The following is an 18439-nucleotide window of genomic DNA, read 5'->3' as shown; positions in this document are numbered from 1 at the left end:
TTTTATGGATGAGGGTAGAGCCAATTGCCCAAGATCACATACCTACTACAGGGCTGAGCTGAGACTTAACACATGTAGACCAGGCTTCTGCTCACAGTTCAGTGACACATGCCAACTGCAGCAAAGTTCTGAATATGTTGAAGTTTTAACCTGGCAACATTCAGGGAGCATGAGACCACCAGGGTACAAAGTGCTCTATACACAACATCTTCATTTCTTGTCTGGAACTTTATTCCTGTCTTATTCTCCCAACTCATAAGTCCCTAAGAAATGGCAAACCCTTAAAATAGAACATTCAAGTTCTAACAGATAATCCAGTTTTATGACTAGAAGGAAACCTTCTAGAAGACTGGCACTAAAACTTTTGAGTCTTCTTTAAATGAACAGAATTCTATACACATTCAGGATGAGTTTTTATTTTTTCACTTTTCCTTTTCAAAAGATCCCCTAAACATCTAAAAGTAAGTAAATAAAAATTCCGCTTTGTTATGTGCCTAGGTCCAATAGGAAGGCTTGTTATTTTAAACACCAATCTGTTGTCATATAACTTTATTTCCAAAGTTGCTTGATTTTCTGGGTCATTGTTGGAGGAATAACTCAGTTCCATAAACAGTCCCTTAGATGCCAAGCAGTGTGCCAAGTCATACAAAGACCTGCCCCTCACCTTTATAAAGGGAACATGTGCTAAAACAGAACATGACACAACATGACTCCATGCATGCATAGAGTACAAGGTGCAGAGGAAAGACAGTGGATTGAATCATAATTCCAGGAAAGCAAGAATTTTTACTTTATTTTTAGATGTTCGGAGACAAGAGGGAAAAATAAAACTGACAATCTTTCAGTTTTAGTGTCCACAGAGTTTTGTTAATTTAAGAAGACAGAAGATTTAATGCCAGCCTTCTAGAAGGTTCCCTTCTCATCATAAAACTTTTCACTGTTATAGTTTGAGTATTCTATTCTAAGGGTTTCCTACTTTTTTTTTGGGGGGGGGGGACTTGCAAATTGGGAAAATAGGGCAAGAATAGAGTTCTAGAGAAGAAATGAAGATATTGTATACAGAGCACTTTGTACCCTGGTGGTCTCATGTTCCCTGTGTGTTGCAAGGTTAAACGTTTAACATATGCAGTTTTTTACCGCAGTTGGCTGTGACCTAAAGCCACGGCACATGTCACTGAGCTGTGAGCGGAAGCCTGGTCTGCCTGTGTTTAAGTCTCAGCTCAGTCATGTTGTTGGTATGAGATCTCAGGAAATTTGTTGTGCTCTAAGCCTCAATTTCCTCATCCATAAAATTATATCATAGTGAAGCAATACACTGACAGCATCTTTTATTGTATCATTATAATGACAAGGCTGCCCCCATAGTTTGGTAAACTAAGGCAATTATCCTTGTTCTATTTTTAGTGTCGAGGATTCAGGTGATAAGGGGCCCGTGGCCTGTTGAGACTCAAACTGAATATTCACCAGCACTATTTACCAACAATGAAACCAAGCTAAAATGGAACCTTAAGAGAAACTAATTTGAAAAGTTATAAAAGCTATACTCTTCAGTGGAAGTGTGAATCTTGAGGATAAAGACAAGTCCTTCATTCACTTGTTTAACAAATAGTTATAGAATATCTAATATGTGCCAGGCACTGCATTAGGTGTGTGTACATAGGGTAGATTCATGTGGTCCCTGCATTAGATAATATATACTCTAATGGGTGAGACAGGCAATAAAAAGCAAATACTATATATTAACAAAAGTATCTCAATTGGGAAAGGTGCAACTAAGAATATAAAGCTAGTAGTGAGGCAGAGAATATTAAAATGGGTGCTTACTTTAGACAGAGTGGTTGAGAAGGTCTCTAGAAGGAGGTGATGTTTAAGCTTAGAAGGATGACAAGGAGACAGCCATGTGAACAGCCAAGGAAAGAATCATGGGAACAGCCAATGCAAAGGCCCTGAGGTATGTGGAACTTTTTGTGAATTGAAGCTCTGGACTTCTTTCACACACACACTGACTGGATGCCTCCCCTTCCCTGCTTCCAGCTGCTTTTCTGACGCAGTGTTACAGTATGTGTGAGGCTTGCATTTGGGTCCTGGATGGCTGTGCCCTTTTATATATATCGACTTAAAAGCATGCTGGGATAGCCTTCTTTTCCACACATCTTCCCAGCCTGTATCTTACTCAATGTGACTTTCCCATCCATTCAAGACTGCCCTTGACATTTATATCATTTTGATTTGTTTGCCTACATTTTTTGCTCAGGTCTTGAGAGATTAGCTGCCAACACAAGGTAGACACTCACAAAATATTTACTGAATTTTGGGATGAATTTCTAAAAGATCATCAAAGATCTTATTTTTTGTGTTTATGGTTTTGTCTGCTTATTTATTTTAACATGGTCAGGCTCGGGGGAGAGCAAACGGAATGGAATTTGAAGGAGAATTGTATGGCATTCTGGAATGGCACTCAGTGGCTGGAAGGCTACTTCTGGCTGTGTAACTCATTAGTGACATGACCTTGGACAAGACATCCCACTTGAGCCTTGACATCTTCAACTAAAAGGAAGGGTTGGGTCCAAGTACCCTGCAATGTCTGTTCTTTGCTGTGACTCATTGGGTTTCAATATTTGCCACTCCTTCCACACTCCCATGAAAGAATCATTGTCTTTAGGCATCAACTTAGTTTATGTGAGAATGTTACCTTACATTTGGTAGGACTTCGTCATTTTCAGAGTCCTCTCATCTCCACTATCTCATTTGATTTTAACCAGCCACATAAAGTATTGAAGATATTAATTATTTTATATCTCACAAAATGTTAAACTTGCCTAAGGCCATAATGCAGTACAAAAGGGAATGACACTTGTATATCCTGACTCTGTGTGGCACGCTTAATTGGATAGAATCTGTTCAATGTAGAAGTGGAACAAATTTTTTAACCACTAGAGTAGTGGTAACTACTTTTTTTTTTTTTTAATATTATGGACTGTTTTTGAAATGCTGAAATCCAAAGCATCTTTTTTTTTCCCCCCAGTTAAACACTTGACTAGAAGTTGTGATGGTCAGAAAAATACTCAAGTTAACACAGTTAGAGAAAGGCAGCACAGCAGGAATCAACTATCATATGGACAGGAGGCAAGGTGGTCTTCTTAATAATTGAAAAAGTATCCCAACGTTGCAGGATATACCAAGGTTGCAGGTTCAATCCTTGGTCAGGGCATATATAAGAAGCAACCAATGAATGCATAATAAGTGGAACAACAAAATGATGTTTGTTTCTCTCCCTTTCTCTCTCTCTAAAAAAGCCAATAACTAATAAAAAAATTTTTTTTTAAAGGAAAAAGTATCCAGAAGCATTTCTTCCTAGGACTGAATTGTCCTGGGAACTTCCCAAATCATTCTGTTTTATCTGAAGAGCAGTGTCCTCTGCTTACGCTTGGTTCTTGTTTCCGCATAACCATGGGTCTCACGTGGATTGGCTTCCTGGCACTAGCTCTGGCCAGCTGACCCCAACATGTCAGATCCATCACTTACCATAGACTCTTATTTATTTATATTTAAAAAAAATATTTTTATTGATTTCAGAGAGTGGAAGGGAGAGGGAGAGACAGAAACAACAATGATGAGGATCATTGATCGGCTGCCTCCAGCATGCCCCACACTGGGGACAGAGCCTGCAACCCGGGCATGTTCCCTGACCAGGATTCCAACCGTGACCTCCTGGTTCATAGGTCAATGCTCAACTATTAAGCCACACCAGCTGGGCAAGACTCTTTTAGTTCCTGTGGTTCAATCAGCTGTAGCTGGTGGGGCTCGGACTCGTGTGGCACTCACATCAAGTTCTACCTCTATATCAGGATTTATGGAGAGGTTTCTAGGGAAGGTAGTCTAGATGGAGCAAGAATCCCCAAACATGTCTATTACATTTTCCTTTATAAAGTTTCACATAATTCTATTGACTTTGTTTCTAGGGCGACTCCCATCTTTATAAGTATACCTATTCTTCTGATAGTTCATTAAAAGAACACCCAAATTTGCTCCTTACTTTAAAATAAGAAATGTAGTTTCATGGTTTTCTGATCGTAGAATGCAGTTAAAAAAAATTACTAGCCATCAATTGGGTGCTTTAGGTCCCAGGCCTGATCCTATCATTGATTTCTGGACAGATCATTTATTTCCCCTTGAAATTCAGGAGAAGGGGTGTGTGTTAAAATCTAAAAAGTAGAAGGCATTTTATGGGATTATTTCATCTAGCCTCTGCATTTTTCTGTAAAAGACAATGACATCAAGCCTTAGGTCACAGAGCTGATTAAAGAGGTAGAGCCAGTGGAATATTTCTCCTAAACAAACATTTATGGTCTTTTTATTACATCATCTCAGTAGAGCCTGTAGAGGCTTATGCTGAGAATCAGAGATAATGCTTTTGATTGATAATGCAGCATAAAGTAGTGTCTAAATGTAAAAATGTTATTTTAAGATGAGAACATGGAAAGAAACCAGAACACAGGAATCTTCCCAATGTGTCAACAGACAGGAAACAAAGTATAAATGCCCTAATTCTTGTTCCCTAAAAACTTACATATAAACAAAAGATCTTGAAAATTAATCTTCCACAAAACTATATCAGAAAATGGAGATTAGGACATTCCTGCTGCCAGACAGTATAAGGATATAGTTGGATGTTGACTCTGATCATAGGTGGCTTGGCTTCAAAGGTGGGCTCTATTAATATAAAGTTGTATAATTTAGGTTTTTTTTTAAATCACATGTTAAACTGCTCTGGATTAAGCTACTCAACATTATGTGAACAAAAGGTCGCTGCCACCAATTTAATGCCAACAGGTGTCCAATCTAGGGTGCAGAAAGAAAATAAACTATTCAAAAATTCAGTTTCCAAACTGGGAAAGCAGCCTCAGTAGGAAACCAAAAGTGCATTCCATGGAGATGAAGGTGAGTCCACTCTTTAGAAAGTCCCACCCTAGTCCCTGATTGGTCCATTTTTAAGCAAATGAGGATTCCAAGTTTGCACAGTCTGATTGGTCCAAATAACACTGTCCTTTGGTTGGTCAGGATAGCATATTCTGAATAGTCTTTTAGGAGCTGCTCTGATTGGTCAGTAAAGATGCAAATGAGGGTATAACTATCATTCTGATTGGATGGGGCATCTGTCAGCCCATTGGTTGATACAGATACAGGGATTCCTTTATAAGGTTGGACTCAGCCTGCAGGAATACAGTGCAGGAAGGACGCCACCAACTCAGTCTGTGGCTGTCCCTGAAATGCATAGCGTGTGAGAGGTCTCTGTCAGCAACTGCTAGAGATTTCGGGCCAAATTAACTGTAAGAAAAACCTCCCCTGAAAATCCGATGGACTAGATTAGAGCTATCAGTTGGTTTAGCAAGGAATTATAGATGGAAAGGAATGATTTTAGTGGTTGCTCCATCTTTAACTTCATTCTTAGGAACTCTTAAAGTGGGTATTCTTTGCATTTCACAGGCTAGAAAACACACTAGAGACGGTAATTGCTTGGCAAGAACTAGAAGTTGATTCAGTAGTGCTTCCTGGTACAAACTCAATCTGAGTCCACAACGCAGTAAATGAAGGTCTTTCCCAAGTGGAGGCTTCCGAGCCCTGCAAAGTCCTCACTTCCCGGGGGCCTGGAGGGAGAGAGTGTGCGGGTGGCGCAGGAGGCGAGGACCCACATGCCTCTTCAGGCCCAGGAGCTACAGCGTGGCTCAGGGGACTTTTCCCAGGACGCGCAGGTCTCCCGAAGTCAGGTCGGGTTTCACGCGGCCAGAGCACCGGGCTGGAGGCTTCCCCCGTCGGGGAGGCGGGCGCGGCCTCCGTGGAGCCCCCCTCCGGGTGAGCCAGGGGAGCTGACTCCCTTGGAAGTCTGGGTTTCAGTCCTTAATTTAGAAACTCCACTTCTGAGTGAACGGAAGGCCCAGGAAGGGGACCAAGAAGAAGTACGGAAGGACGAGGGGCCGGCTCACGGCCCCGGCCTCGGGAGCCCTTGCATTTCGGCCCCCAGCGCGACGCCCGCCCCCCGGTTCGAGAGGAGGCGTGGCCCGCGGGAGCCGCCATCTTGGGCGCCGCTCTAGGCGCGGTGTTTACCTCTCGATGGTCTCCCGCTCCCGCCCCGCCCTCCCGAGTCATTGTCTGGAGGAGCAGCCGCGGCCGCGGCGCCTTCTCTTTATAAGCCCGCAGTGCCCGGATGTGAATGGATTACAATGTATCTTTCAGGGGAACCTATTATCATCAATGTGACTCCACGGGGGAGTCCATGGTGATGGTGATGAGGAGGAGGAGGAGGATGATGAGACACTTCTAAACTTGGAACAAGTTTAAGACTTGATGAGAGGAGAAGAGAAAAAAACCCACCACCACCAAGATTGGTTTGAGGAAAAATGATAACTATCCTGTATTGATTTTTTTGTAAACAATAAGAAAAAGTTGTTGGATTTTTTTTTTTAATGATTTCTTTTTTGGGGGAGGGGATTTTGTTGCAGTTTTATGGTGGAAAATGCAAAAACCACAGCCAGGTGCATAGTCTTGTATTCTGTGGATATCCCTGGAGCAGGACTGAGTGCCAGTTAAAGTACTTTTTTGGGGGACACACATGTGAGATACTAAGTACTTGCAGAAGATTTTTGTTTCTCTTTTTAAAGTCACTTTCCTTGGAATATTGTGAGCATATTTGTGGCCATTTAAGGTAACGTTACAATTTGCTGTCAGAGTAAACTGTTATTGAATTTAATTTTTAAAATATCGATCCCAATGTTTTATTAAAACAAAAGGAACCTATTAAATAATTGCCAATGGGAAAAAAAATGTGTGCATGTTGTGTACGTATTCCCACATATAGCAATAAAGGGTTTTGCAGAATGTGTATTTTAACACGTTACAATTGCGTATGTTGCATATACTGGATAAAGCACGCTTGCAATTCTGAACCGATAGAATTAGGAAGCTTAATTTCTATCCTAAAAAAGTGATGTAGAAAAGTATGTTTTAAGAGCATGCAGGGCCTGTAATGGTAAATGCTGAAATTAAAAACTTACAGTGCTGGCGAACGGGGACCTAGCGTGCCTAGGAACTCAAGTGTAAAAACAAAACAACATCCCCCTTCAAAAATTGCCTCTTTTTTTTTTTTTTTCTCTTTTTGGCAAAGTTTGCAGCTATACTATTTTGTGACTTAAAAGGGAGGGGAAAGAAAGTATGCAATTAAGGCTTCGCCCCCAACGCAAAACTACCGAAATGAGAATCTCCCCAGCAAACGGTGGCTCGGTTTATAGATGGAAAAGAAAAATATCGTTCCTCTTGGCCAAGTCTTTTTGCATCACGTGTATTTGCAGCCTAGTATAAACTTGCTTTGCCGTGTGTAGACGTGTGAGCGAGAGGGGACGGGAGTCGGGGAAAGAAAGAAGTGCGGAGACGTAAACTCGAATACATTTCAAAGTGCCTCCGAGGGCAGAAACGGGCAAAACCCGTACACTGTTCAGTCTTCAGATTGTAATTGACGATCTGAGGGGCGATGAGGTGCTCGATGGATTTTCGTTTGTGTTTCTTCGCGAGGCGGGGGGAGGTGTTGAGATTCTTTTTTTTTTTCCAGCGGGGGGTGGGGGGGGGGTGCATCCCAACCAGCCCGATCCGCGGACCGGCGTCTCCCCGGAGCCCCCACCATTCTTTGCTGACTTGCATTTCGGCGCCTCGCGTGGTCCCCCTCCCTTTCCGGTCCCCTTCCTCCCGGAGAAGAGATTGGGGGTTAAAAAGCAGGAAACTTGGCTGTTGTCTGCGGATCGTAATGGCGCAGCGGCGGCGGAGCCGGGCCAGAAGCAGAAGCGCCGGGAAAGAAGGCGGTGGCGGCGGCGGCCGTGGTTAGACATGAACGCCGCCTCGGCGCCGGCGCTGCACCGGGAGCCCCTTCTCGCGCGCGGGCGGTAGGTACCGGCGCCGGCGGGCTCGGCGGGGCTGCTGCGCCGAGAAGGCGCGGGGCTCGGGCTGGGCGGCCCCGCACGCGGCTCCGCGCCTCCCGTGCCGCGGGCTCCTGGCTCCCGGCGCTCCCAGCAGAGACACCCCTTCCCCTCCCGCGCCTCTTCCCTCCCCCTCGCCGCGGCCCCCCTCCCCGCCTCCCCTCCCCAGCCCTGCCGCTCGGAGGGACGGAGGACTTTGCCAAGGGCCTGACTTTAATTTTTTGCCATCCTTTCTTTCACAAATTAGGGTGCTGGACAATTACAGGACCCGACCCTCCACTCTGCTCGCCACCCCCCCCCCTTCCTCCGACCCTGTCACCCCTCCCCCTTTGGCCGTGTTTTCACTCCAGAGACGCTCATCTTTAATTTCTTTATAGCTACTTTGAAATGCGGAGGGGAGTGGTGTGTGTGAGTGTGTGCGTGCGTGTGTGTGAGTGTGTGCGAGGGGGTGGGATGGAGGGTGGGGGGAAAGTTGAGACCGGCTCGTTCTCAGTAGTTTCTCTTTTCTCTATGATCCATTCATTTCTCGCTCTACCTCCTGTTGCATAAAATGATGCGCTGAAGAGCGGCTCTTTTTTTTTTTTTTTTTGTACTTCCCGGATTTGGTTTTATAGTGGATGTTACCAGTTTTGATCGTCTCTTTGGAAATACAGTATCAATATCGCTTTTTTTTTTTTTTGCTATTGCTGCCTATTCCATCTTTAAAAAAACAAAACAAAACAACTCTCCCATCCCTCCCTCCTTTCCACCTTAATCCTACCCGCCCCCACACCCTCACCCCCAATCCCCCCAGTCTCCAAAAATCCGATTGTGTTTTCTCCCAAGGATTGGGACTGGATTTTCTGATTGCGGTTATTTCCATGTTTCTAGGTTTGTGTGATTTTGCTAAAATGCATCACCAACAGCGAATGGCTGCCTTAGGGACGGACAAAGAGCTGAGTGATTTACTGGATTTCAGTGCGGTAAGAAAGAACGGTGGAAACTAACAACAGCTGTGAAAACAAAACAAAACAAAACAAAAAACCCAAACACTGAGCTAGAAACCAATAGCAATCTAAAGGACAGAAATAATTTCTAATTGGCTGAATCCTCAGTAAAATGAAGGTGTTTATGATAAGTTTCAACTACAATTTTTGGGTGTGATGAACGATTCAGGCTTTTTTTTTTTCCCCAGAGTCTAATAACTTGCCTTGAATTCCGTACCCACAAATCCCCCAGAATAATTGAATCTCACCCCAATGGAAAGGAAAAACAGACACCCCTAACATGGCAAATCACCCCTAAAACTTGGCCTTCAGTGAACCCTGGAAGTACTAATACTTGGAGCACTACTCATTTTATTTATTTACTTATTTTTCCTGGAAATGGAAAAGAGAAAATAGGAGACCCCGTTGTCTCTTAAAGTTTTAAACTGATGATGCTTTGGATGAGTAGGACCTGTAGTTACCTAGTTACTTTTTTCCCCCTGGGATTCTGAACACTCATGTATGTATCGAGCGTACATTCTTTAGGACCCTTTATACTGTTTTTATACATGTCATAGTTATGAGATCAGTACAAAGAAGAACTTACACACTTGTGGAGTTTATAGCTTTACTTGGTCCTTCTCCATCCCTTTGCTTCCCTTTCCCAAACCAAGTCTCACTCATGTCAGGGGAATTGATTTTCAGTGGCAGATGAGTTTGGTGTAAGATGCATTTGCAAAGCAAAATGAAAAGAATCCACAAAACACATAAATAAAATCCAAACCACCTTGTAAGTGGGGCTCTTTCATGTTGCTGCTGCTACTGCTGCCGCTGCTGCCCCTGCTGCTGCTGCTGCTGCTGCTGTGCTGCTGCTCTTCTAGACCTTCTTTTGGAGAAATGGCTTTCGGAAGTTTTGCCAGGAAACATAGCTCTAGCAGCTTCGTAGCCCCCTTTCTGCTTGCTGCACTTTCTCCATTCGTTCCTTTGCTTTTTGCAGGCTCTGACCCAGGGAAGGTGCGCATTGTCCACTAGATACGTGGAAGAAGAGGGAAACCAATTAGGGTCGAAATAAATGCTGGAGAGAAGAGGGAGTGAAAGAGAGAGAGAGTGAGAGTGAGTGTGTGTGTGTGTGTGTGTGTGTGTGTGTGTGTGTGAGAGAGAGAGAGAGAGAGAGAGAGAGAGAGAGAGTCTTCAAATTGCTCTCATGTTAGAGATGAAATGAGAATTTAGTGCAGGTGGCACTTTTATTTTTATTTGGGTTCACATATAACAGGCAAATCCTATACGGGCTGGAAATGGACATTGCCACGTTTATGGCCAAGGTTTTCATATAAAACAAACAACTTTTTTCTTCTCCTTTGTAAAACTAGTGTTTTCTAGAGAGGCTGCTGCCCTCCAAACTGAATCTTGATAACATTATGGGGACTGTGTTTGTTTAAAATGTGGTAGTACTGCCTAGTACTGGCAATCTAATGAACCTGAGGAAAAAGAAAGGAGTGGTAATGGGGGCGGAGGGGGTGATTGCCAATGTTGTGCCTGCTTTAGTTCTAAGTTGGATGGTGATGTATTTTACTAAGATGAGCCCTTAGCATAAACTCTAAGTTATATAGTGAGAGTATGAAAGATCTTTGATGAACTCTGAAGCAGCAAATGTTTTCTTTTCAACAGTAATATTTCTTTGTTTCTTTTAGATGTTTTCACCTCCTGTGAGCAGTGGGAAAAATGGACCAACTTCTTTGGCGAGTGGACATTTTACTGGCTCAAGTATGTAAATTCTTGTCTTAATGTGTAGTTAAATGTTCTTTGCTGTTTATTCACTCATTGTATATTTTTGGCTCTGTTGAAGTGTTCTGAAAAAGTCATTGAAATTTTAGTCTGTAATGATATGGTTATTTCATTATCCATCAGTGGTATAACTTACACTAAATGTCATCTTTTGCAAAATTAAAATTAGGCCTTTTTTTTTTAATCAAGGAAACTGTCTCAGAATTCCATTACTTAATTTAAAAGCAATTTTCTAATACAGTTATAATCAAACATGTGAAGATAAGGCCAATGTTAAAATGAGGGAAATAAATTAATGTTCCCTGTTTGGAAATAGAGGGGGAAAATCTCACTTTCATAAAAAGGGAAAATCCCTTGTAAATAATATCAATTTTATTAGGTTCTATGTATAATTAACCCTTTTAAAGAAATGAGTCTGTAATTTTGCAGCTGAATGCTGTGTAGTAAACCATAACTGTAAATAGCCTCTTGCTAAGCTGAGAGCTAAATATTAATTCATTTATATTTAAAATATCCTTTCTGATGCTTTAGCTGTTTCTTTCCCCTATGTATCATGTGTGCAATGAATTTTTGCTGTATTTAAAGTTGCAAATTGGGAAGAACCTCACATTTTCTAAACGAAAGGTCTTTGGGTGATGCTTAAAAAAGACGTTAGCGCTATTCACAAAGGAAACTGGGTGCGCATTGATTATCTGGCATCTAAGGAGGAGTTTTAATAGGGGACTCTCTGAAGGTCTCTTATTAAAAGTGAAAACTGAAAATATATTTAGTTAAAATGTATTTGTTATTTTGTCCACTGAATCTCATATCAAAAGGAGGCATACGTTGTTGCTGCTATTCTTTAGGTTCAACGCTTAAATCCATTTCTGCTGGTTAAACAGCTGCAGTATTTTAGTTCTGGCAGTGGTACATAACAGTACATTAGACAGAGTGCTATTCTTAAGTCAGGCTGGTAAATGTTGACATTTTTTAGCTCTGAGATGCTAGTGGAATTGTCTGTTAACTATTGAATATAATTTCACATCGCTTAAATTTCATAGCAATGAGAAATCTGTTCACCTTTGTGATTTGTGTAATTGGTATATTTTTATAAAATGAATGGCTTATACAAGTTGCTCATTTCCAAGTAAGCTACTTCTCCTTCTTCTGGCACTCATAAGTCTAAGGGAATTTTAGACTCTGTAACTTGATTTATAAAATATGAGATGCCTCCTATAGTTATATTTTATCTTTTGTTTTTTGGGGTCCACTTTGATTAAAGTACTATTCTCCATAGGTTTGTGTTTTACTGCCCTGACCCTGTGAGAGCTGATTGCCTAGTACTGGCAATCTAATGAACCTGAGGAAAAAGAAGGGAGTGTTAATGGGACTTAATTTTTTTTGTTTTAGTCTTATATCTTGGAGATCTCTGTATTCCTTATACAACTTTGAAGTAAAGGTGAACACAAGTGTCTCTTCTAGACAAATTAATTTTTCATGTTAGACATTATCCAAACAGTAGCTAACTTTATCTCTGACAATACTTTTCTTCATCATATTACTTAAGAAAATGTGTATTTACTTTAAATCTAGAAGTAGATTATGTCAGAAAAGTACAGAGATAGACTGCTTTCAAAGTCAGTGCAAAATACTCTTTTGCACTTTGTGAAAATTGACACATTTGGAGTATCTTAAGTTATGTCAGTTTAGGTATGTCTTCATAAAGTGAGGTGAATCAGAAGCATGAAATTTCTGAGTTCACATATAGATAGAGTCCTTGCTATGATGTTTATTTTAAGTGTTTATAGGGAGTATAGGCTGGACAAATATTAATGTGTATTAATACATTTTGGTAAGTGATCATATATTTAAACTTACACAGTTCTTAAGACAACTCTGTGTGTGTGTGTGTGTGTGTGTGTACACATATACATACAAGCATACATGAACTCAGACAGAGACTTCATCCTTAGTGTGATGTTATGGTATTTCTGATGAAGATGCTGTGATTATTTCAAGGTGTTGAACTTTAAGTTACATTGTACCACAGGTGTAGTTTTCTGGCCCAAATGTTGACTTGTAAAGGTAAAAATGTGTGGCTCTTTGTTTGGGGTACTGGATTGAAAATGCAAGGTATTCATCCAGTGGATATGATGGTGACTATAATATATGGGGTACAGATTGGAGTGTTGGTTTTTCTCATCTATTCAAGACATATTTGAACACAGGGCTATTAGTGAAGTAAATGGCTTATATTTCCACTCAATAAGAAATCATTTATCCACAAAGATAAAGTCTTTTTAAAGCATAACGAATTAAAAAAATCAGAAAAACTGGCCTTTAACTGGAAGGATGAATGAGGTAACTTGGGACAGAGAAATAATTTTCTAAATTTATTTCAGGTTCATTTCCATTGTCCTGAGTGATCTCAGATGTCACTTTCATGGGTAGCTTTGCAACTTGGGTCCAGGAAAAAACGATCCAAGCTATAAGTAAGCTGTTCATATTTGAAAAACCAGCTATAGCTTTTCAGTGAGTCTTGGTCATATTTCATGCTTAAAGTTCCCAGTAGCTTTTGATTTCATTAATGTAGGATGCTCCATCGTGATTTGCAATGTGAGAATGAAAATAAAGTGTGGCCATATTCCCTTTAATCTTTCATTTCACAAACATGGTTTTTCCTACCACCTTAAGAAATGGGGAGGCTGCTAGGGAGAATGGAATGTAACCTGAGCTACAGCCTGACATTCCCAGGGAGCATTTTTCACATGAAAGGCTTTTGTCAACCCAGGAAAGGACCAGCAGTTTTTGTTTGATGTTTGCAGGTGTTCAGCAGAGAGCACTAAAACAATTCAGCCATGATAGTTCAGAGCTACGATGACCTTAACTGGGAGATTGGTGGTCTCTGGAATTATTTTTAAGAAATAGTTGTAACCCATATGGTAACTTATACAAAGAGGTTTAATATCCGTTATATCATTGATCTTATAACAAACTAAAAGTATCCACATGCCTGGATAATTGGAAAATTATTCTCATTAAAACGTAGGATGGCAAAGTTACCAAAAGAAAAAAAAATGCTCCTAGAGTCTATAATTTATTGGTTAACAAGGGCTTAATTTTCTAATATAACAAAGATACTGTTTATTTGGTTACTCTGAGTCTTTTATAAGCAACAGATAAACATGCTAGCTTTAGGATCTTTTTAAAAAGTAGTTTTAAAGTTGGGCCATTAGGATTATCTATACTCCAGAACAACCCTAGTCACATCTGTTACATGTATTTACAGTTAGTCTGTGATGGATACTACATCTTCCTCCCTCAGTTTAAAAGTTGAGCTTTTTCTCCTGTAACTGTTTAGCTTTGCTTAGGTGTTCAGCATTTGTTAAAGATTGCCAAATCAATGGGTGTTTGGACAATTAAGAGCAGTAGTAAAATACACCACATCTCTGGCATGGCATTTTTTAAAGAGGAAAAACATTTCTTGATATTCATACAAGTTAGTTAGCCTTTATCCACATGACACCAAAACAACCCATCAATTTAGTGAATTCAGGGAGAAAAAAACGAATCCAGGGGGTAGTACTGTACCACAGAAAAAATTCAATGGTCAGCATCCTGAATTGATTTCCACTAGTTTGAATTCAAGGTTATGGCATGAAGAAAAATTGGCCTCCCCTTAAAAGTGTTTGTTGAGTAGAGTTAAGTGTGTGTGTGTGTGTGTGTGTGTGTGTGTGTGTGTTTTAAAACAACCTTACTATTACAGTGCAAGTCATAATGGTTGCATGTTTTTTTTTTTTGTAAAGAGCAGAGTAATTTACTAGGTTAATAAGTAAAGTGGTATTAAACCCATTATGTTAGAATCATGGGATATAGGAGATAGAAACCGCTTAGCTTTATACAACCAAAGAAAACTGAGGCTCAAGTTAAGGAATTTCTGTGCCTTTATTTGCTGTTCTAAAAGAACACATTTTGATTTGCTAATTCTCTATGGCTCTGCAAATCCTTTATTGGAATAACATTGGTTTCACTACTGTGTTTTGCTGTAATTTGTATTGCATAATAGAGTATTAGGATTTATGTGTTGATATTTGTGCATACAAATGCTTCAGCCTGTGCATGCGACCTTTGAATACTTTCTAAGGTTTGGAACTGAATTTTGGATATTGATCATTCTCTTTGGCCCGAACTCCCCTGGGACTATTTGCAAGATGTTAAATTGAAAAATAGGGTGTGGAGGGTTACAACACTGACAAAATTAAAGTGCTTCTTAATACGCCAAGAGGTATGCTATGTCCCTTATATGTATTGTATTTTTAAAATTTTCACAAGAACTAAGTGAGATGCAAAGATTACAATGCTCATTTCATAGATGAGGAAACTGAGATTCAGAGATGTTAGACAACTTGCTCTCAAGGCAGCCTATAATGAATTAGGTTTAAAACCCAGGTTTGCCCAGCTCAATATCCTTTTCACACATGCATACACTGACAAACAAAGTTAGATATAGCTTACTTTTTCAAGATTATATAGGGATAATAATGCATTATTGAGGCTTGGCCTCACCTGATGATATGTTTATTGATTTTTAGAGAGATGAAGGGTGAGAGAGAGAGAAGGAGAGAGAGACAGACAGACACACAGAGAGAAATCAATGTGAGAGAGAAACATCGAACGGCTGCCTCCCTATGATCCCCTACCAGGGATCAAACCTGCAACCTAGGTATATGCCCTGACCATGAATCGAACTCGGAACCTTTTGGTGTATGGGATGATGTTCCAAAAAACTGAGCCACCAGCCAGGCTAGAGTAGATAAGCATTTTAAAAAACATATTTAAGAAAATGATATAAACTCAGGCCCATTATTTTTCCTGCATTAGTATTCAAATAAAAGCTAGCCTTCTAATTGATGTTGGATTTCACTGTGTCTTTGTATGTCTCACTATTGTTGTTATTACTATTGTTATTATTACAAGGAAAATATAGTAGATATTTTCAAAGTTGTGCTTTTATTCAACTGACAGTCTCCATAGGTGCCAGTGGAAATATTTTGTTTTCATTTATTTTTATGTACTGAAAGTTGAGGTAATGAAGCCTGCTCTGTTAATATCTAAAGAAATAAAGATTTTTTTGCCTTTCACTGTAAAAGAACTTTTGTAGTTCATTGTTAGATCTTTGAAACTTAATATCTAAGAACAATAATCCTAAATTCTATCAACATCTCTAAAATAAGCAGTATGGAAGTTTTGATATTCTTTTATCAGACACGTGCTTAAAATGTTGCATTTTCTAAATTCAGAAGGAAGAAGCAATACTCTATTTGACATGACTTAAGTAAATAAAGTGCATTAAACAAACGTGGGGATCCAAGATCTGTTGAGAGTGAAATGCTTAACATTTTTGACAGCATCAGCAAATTATCTTTACCCTACTATTGTAATGAGGAAATCACTTAAATAACAGATGAGCAGCTAAGTCACATAAACATATATAATAGAACTATGTAATGAAAGTTTATGCTGTTAATTGCTCGAATCTGTCTTAAATGCTTAGAATCATGAAGCAGTAAAGACTGTCATATAAACAGTTTTGTTTTGAGCTTAAAATTATTTCTTTTTGCTTTCATCTGCTATGATAAACAAAGTAATTTTGTAAGCTTTACAGATCAAACATTTCCTCCTAATGGTAAACTATATTTTATATTGGAAGTTTGCAACCTCGTCCAAGGCACAGAGTTGAGTCCGGGGGGCCCCAGGCCTGTGATTTTCAACGTTTAGTATTATGATGCTATTTAGATCAGTTCCCATAAGCCAAGATAACAGATCTTAAGTTGCCTAATAAGGAACATGGTGTGTTTTAAACGTTCTTCAGTTTACAAGTCTTGAACCAAAATGTTCTTGGGCAAACCTTTAGAATTTGTATCTATGTATTCAGTAAATCAGAACCTGCACAGACGTAGGATCAAAATTCAGCTAGGTAGAAACAGAAAAAAATTCCCTCTTTCCTTATTTTTTTTATGAGCTATTTTGTATGACCAGGTGTTCTTCCAAGTTAATTAGATAGTGCTAAGTATTAGAGAAAGTAAGGTACATAATAGGGTTTTTTTTAAAGGTTACTTTTGTTATGGTTTCTTATTACTCTGAATAAAATTTTTAAAATTGACCACCAAGTTTATAATACATTTTCGAAATCTGTGCCCACTTAGACTCAGCAATAAAATATGCACAGGAGTTTCAGGTGTATAGTTTTAAACCATATGACTCTTGATGTTTATGAGAGAGACATAAGAGAAGTAGCAATTTAATCTTTAAAGAAGAGTGGTAGCACTTTGCTGTAAGTAATATTTATATTTTATACCAGACTCATATATGAATAACAAAAGTGTTGAAAAGGTTGTCATGTTTATTTTCATTTCAAAAATAAATAAGGCCCGATTAATCAGCATATCAAATACCCAGGTGTGTTTAAAATCAGTTTATATGGATAAATTTCTGAGCTGTAAGAAAGTATTTTACTTAAATGTGCAGCTACACTATTGTTCAAGTGGATGCTTTTGTACTTTTGTGTGACAATTAACATTTAATGAATGACTTTCTAGACTGCCATTGGTGGTAATTACTATATGTAGTTTATTAACTGCAACTCATTGTTGGATGTGCCTGTATTGATTTGTTTTGCAAACAACCTTTCACACATTCAACAGTATTTGTACATTACTTTTTAAAGACCCGTTTTATTTGCTGATGCTGATATTGCCTCTAAAAAGTTTAGCTTACAATTCCACATGTACTAGAATGTCTCTTTGATCAGTGATTTTAATTGAATTAAAACTTCATCTTTTCAGCTATAAAAATTTTGCACTTGGATACTCAGGGAATCCCAAAGAAACTACATAATATTGTTTTATTTTTCAGGTAAATAATTTATAAAACTTTAGATTTACAGGAGACTTTGAGATGCTCTGTTATTTCTTAGGTAAAGAGACAAGGTTTGGGAGGGCTGCATGTCTTTTGTCCAGATCATACAGTTGGTTATTTGGCCATAAAAGAACACAAATACAGATGTCCTGACCCACTGGTTAGGGGCCCCATGCTGCTTTTAATTAAGGTTTGGACTCAATCCGTTGGTACCAACTGTATATTTCTTAAGAAGAGGAAAACTTGTATAATCTACCATTTCTGAAAAAATAATAAAAATTCAGGCTGTGAGAGATGGACATCGTAATCCGGCTCACTTGTCATCACGTGTTCTAATTTGGCTAAGGCAGTTGACGAATAACTGTTAAAATGTATTGTGTTATTAGAAATAACACAGTAAGACTCATGATTAAATATCAGGGCTGTAATTTAATCTCGGGGGTTCTGGTGCTGTTCATAAACCATTTGGCTTTTTCTGTAACAGATGACGTCAAAATACAGCTTGATTGAATTATGACCCTGGGTTCCAGGAGCACCTGCCTGTGCTTCTTTACTTCATGGCATGTCAGCGTTTCCATTACAAACTTTTCTTCTGCTCTGACATTTTTAACTTCAAATAGTTAAACTGGACCAATGCTTGCCATATAAACTGTTAGCCCCCCTGGGAAAAGACTATTTTTCCAATAAAACAGAGAAGGTGGTGACAAAGCCCCATTACGGAATACCTTTTAGAATGTTCTTCCTTGCTTTAATCTTCCATTAATTTCAACATTCCCTTTTGGGGTACTTAGCTGAATTGCAAGGCATCTAAATGGAAGGATTTAATTT

General features: G+C 39.4%; 1 protein-coding gene across 11 annotated transcripts in view; it reads left to right on the top strand.

Annotated features, from left to right (window-relative positions):
* Positions 1-6176: 6176 nt before the first annotated feature.
* TCF4 (transcription factor 4) overlaps positions 6177-18439 on the top strand; it is a 338045-nt gene continuing 325782 nt past the window's right edge. For 4 of the 11 annotated variants that reach the window (XR_002828866.1, XM_023752609.1, XM_023752607.1 and 1 more), the window contains exons 1-3: positions 7848-7931; positions 8835-8926; positions 10621-10693. Coding sequence is in view for 10 of the 11 variants with exons in the window: in XM_023752609.1 (XP_023608377.1) it covers positions 8855-8926; positions 10621-10693 (145 nt within the window). In the remaining variant the exon portion in view is untranslated. Of the gene's footprint in view, positions 6704-7373; positions 7932-8834; positions 8927-10620; positions 10694-18439 lie in introns of those variants that run through there. The other 7 variants (XM_023752608.1, XM_006087106.3, XM_006087105.3 and 4 more) reach the window with 5 other exon arrangements.

Source organism: Myotis lucifugus, unplaced genomic scaffold, assembly GCF_000147115.1.
Source record: "Myotis lucifugus unplaced genomic scaffold, Myoluc2.0 scaffold_36, whole genome shotgun sequence".
NCBI classification, from domain to species: Eukaryota; Metazoa; Chordata; class Mammalia; order Chiroptera; family Vespertilionidae; genus Myotis; species Myotis lucifugus.
This window is presented reverse-complemented; position numbering and strand designations above follow the sequence as displayed.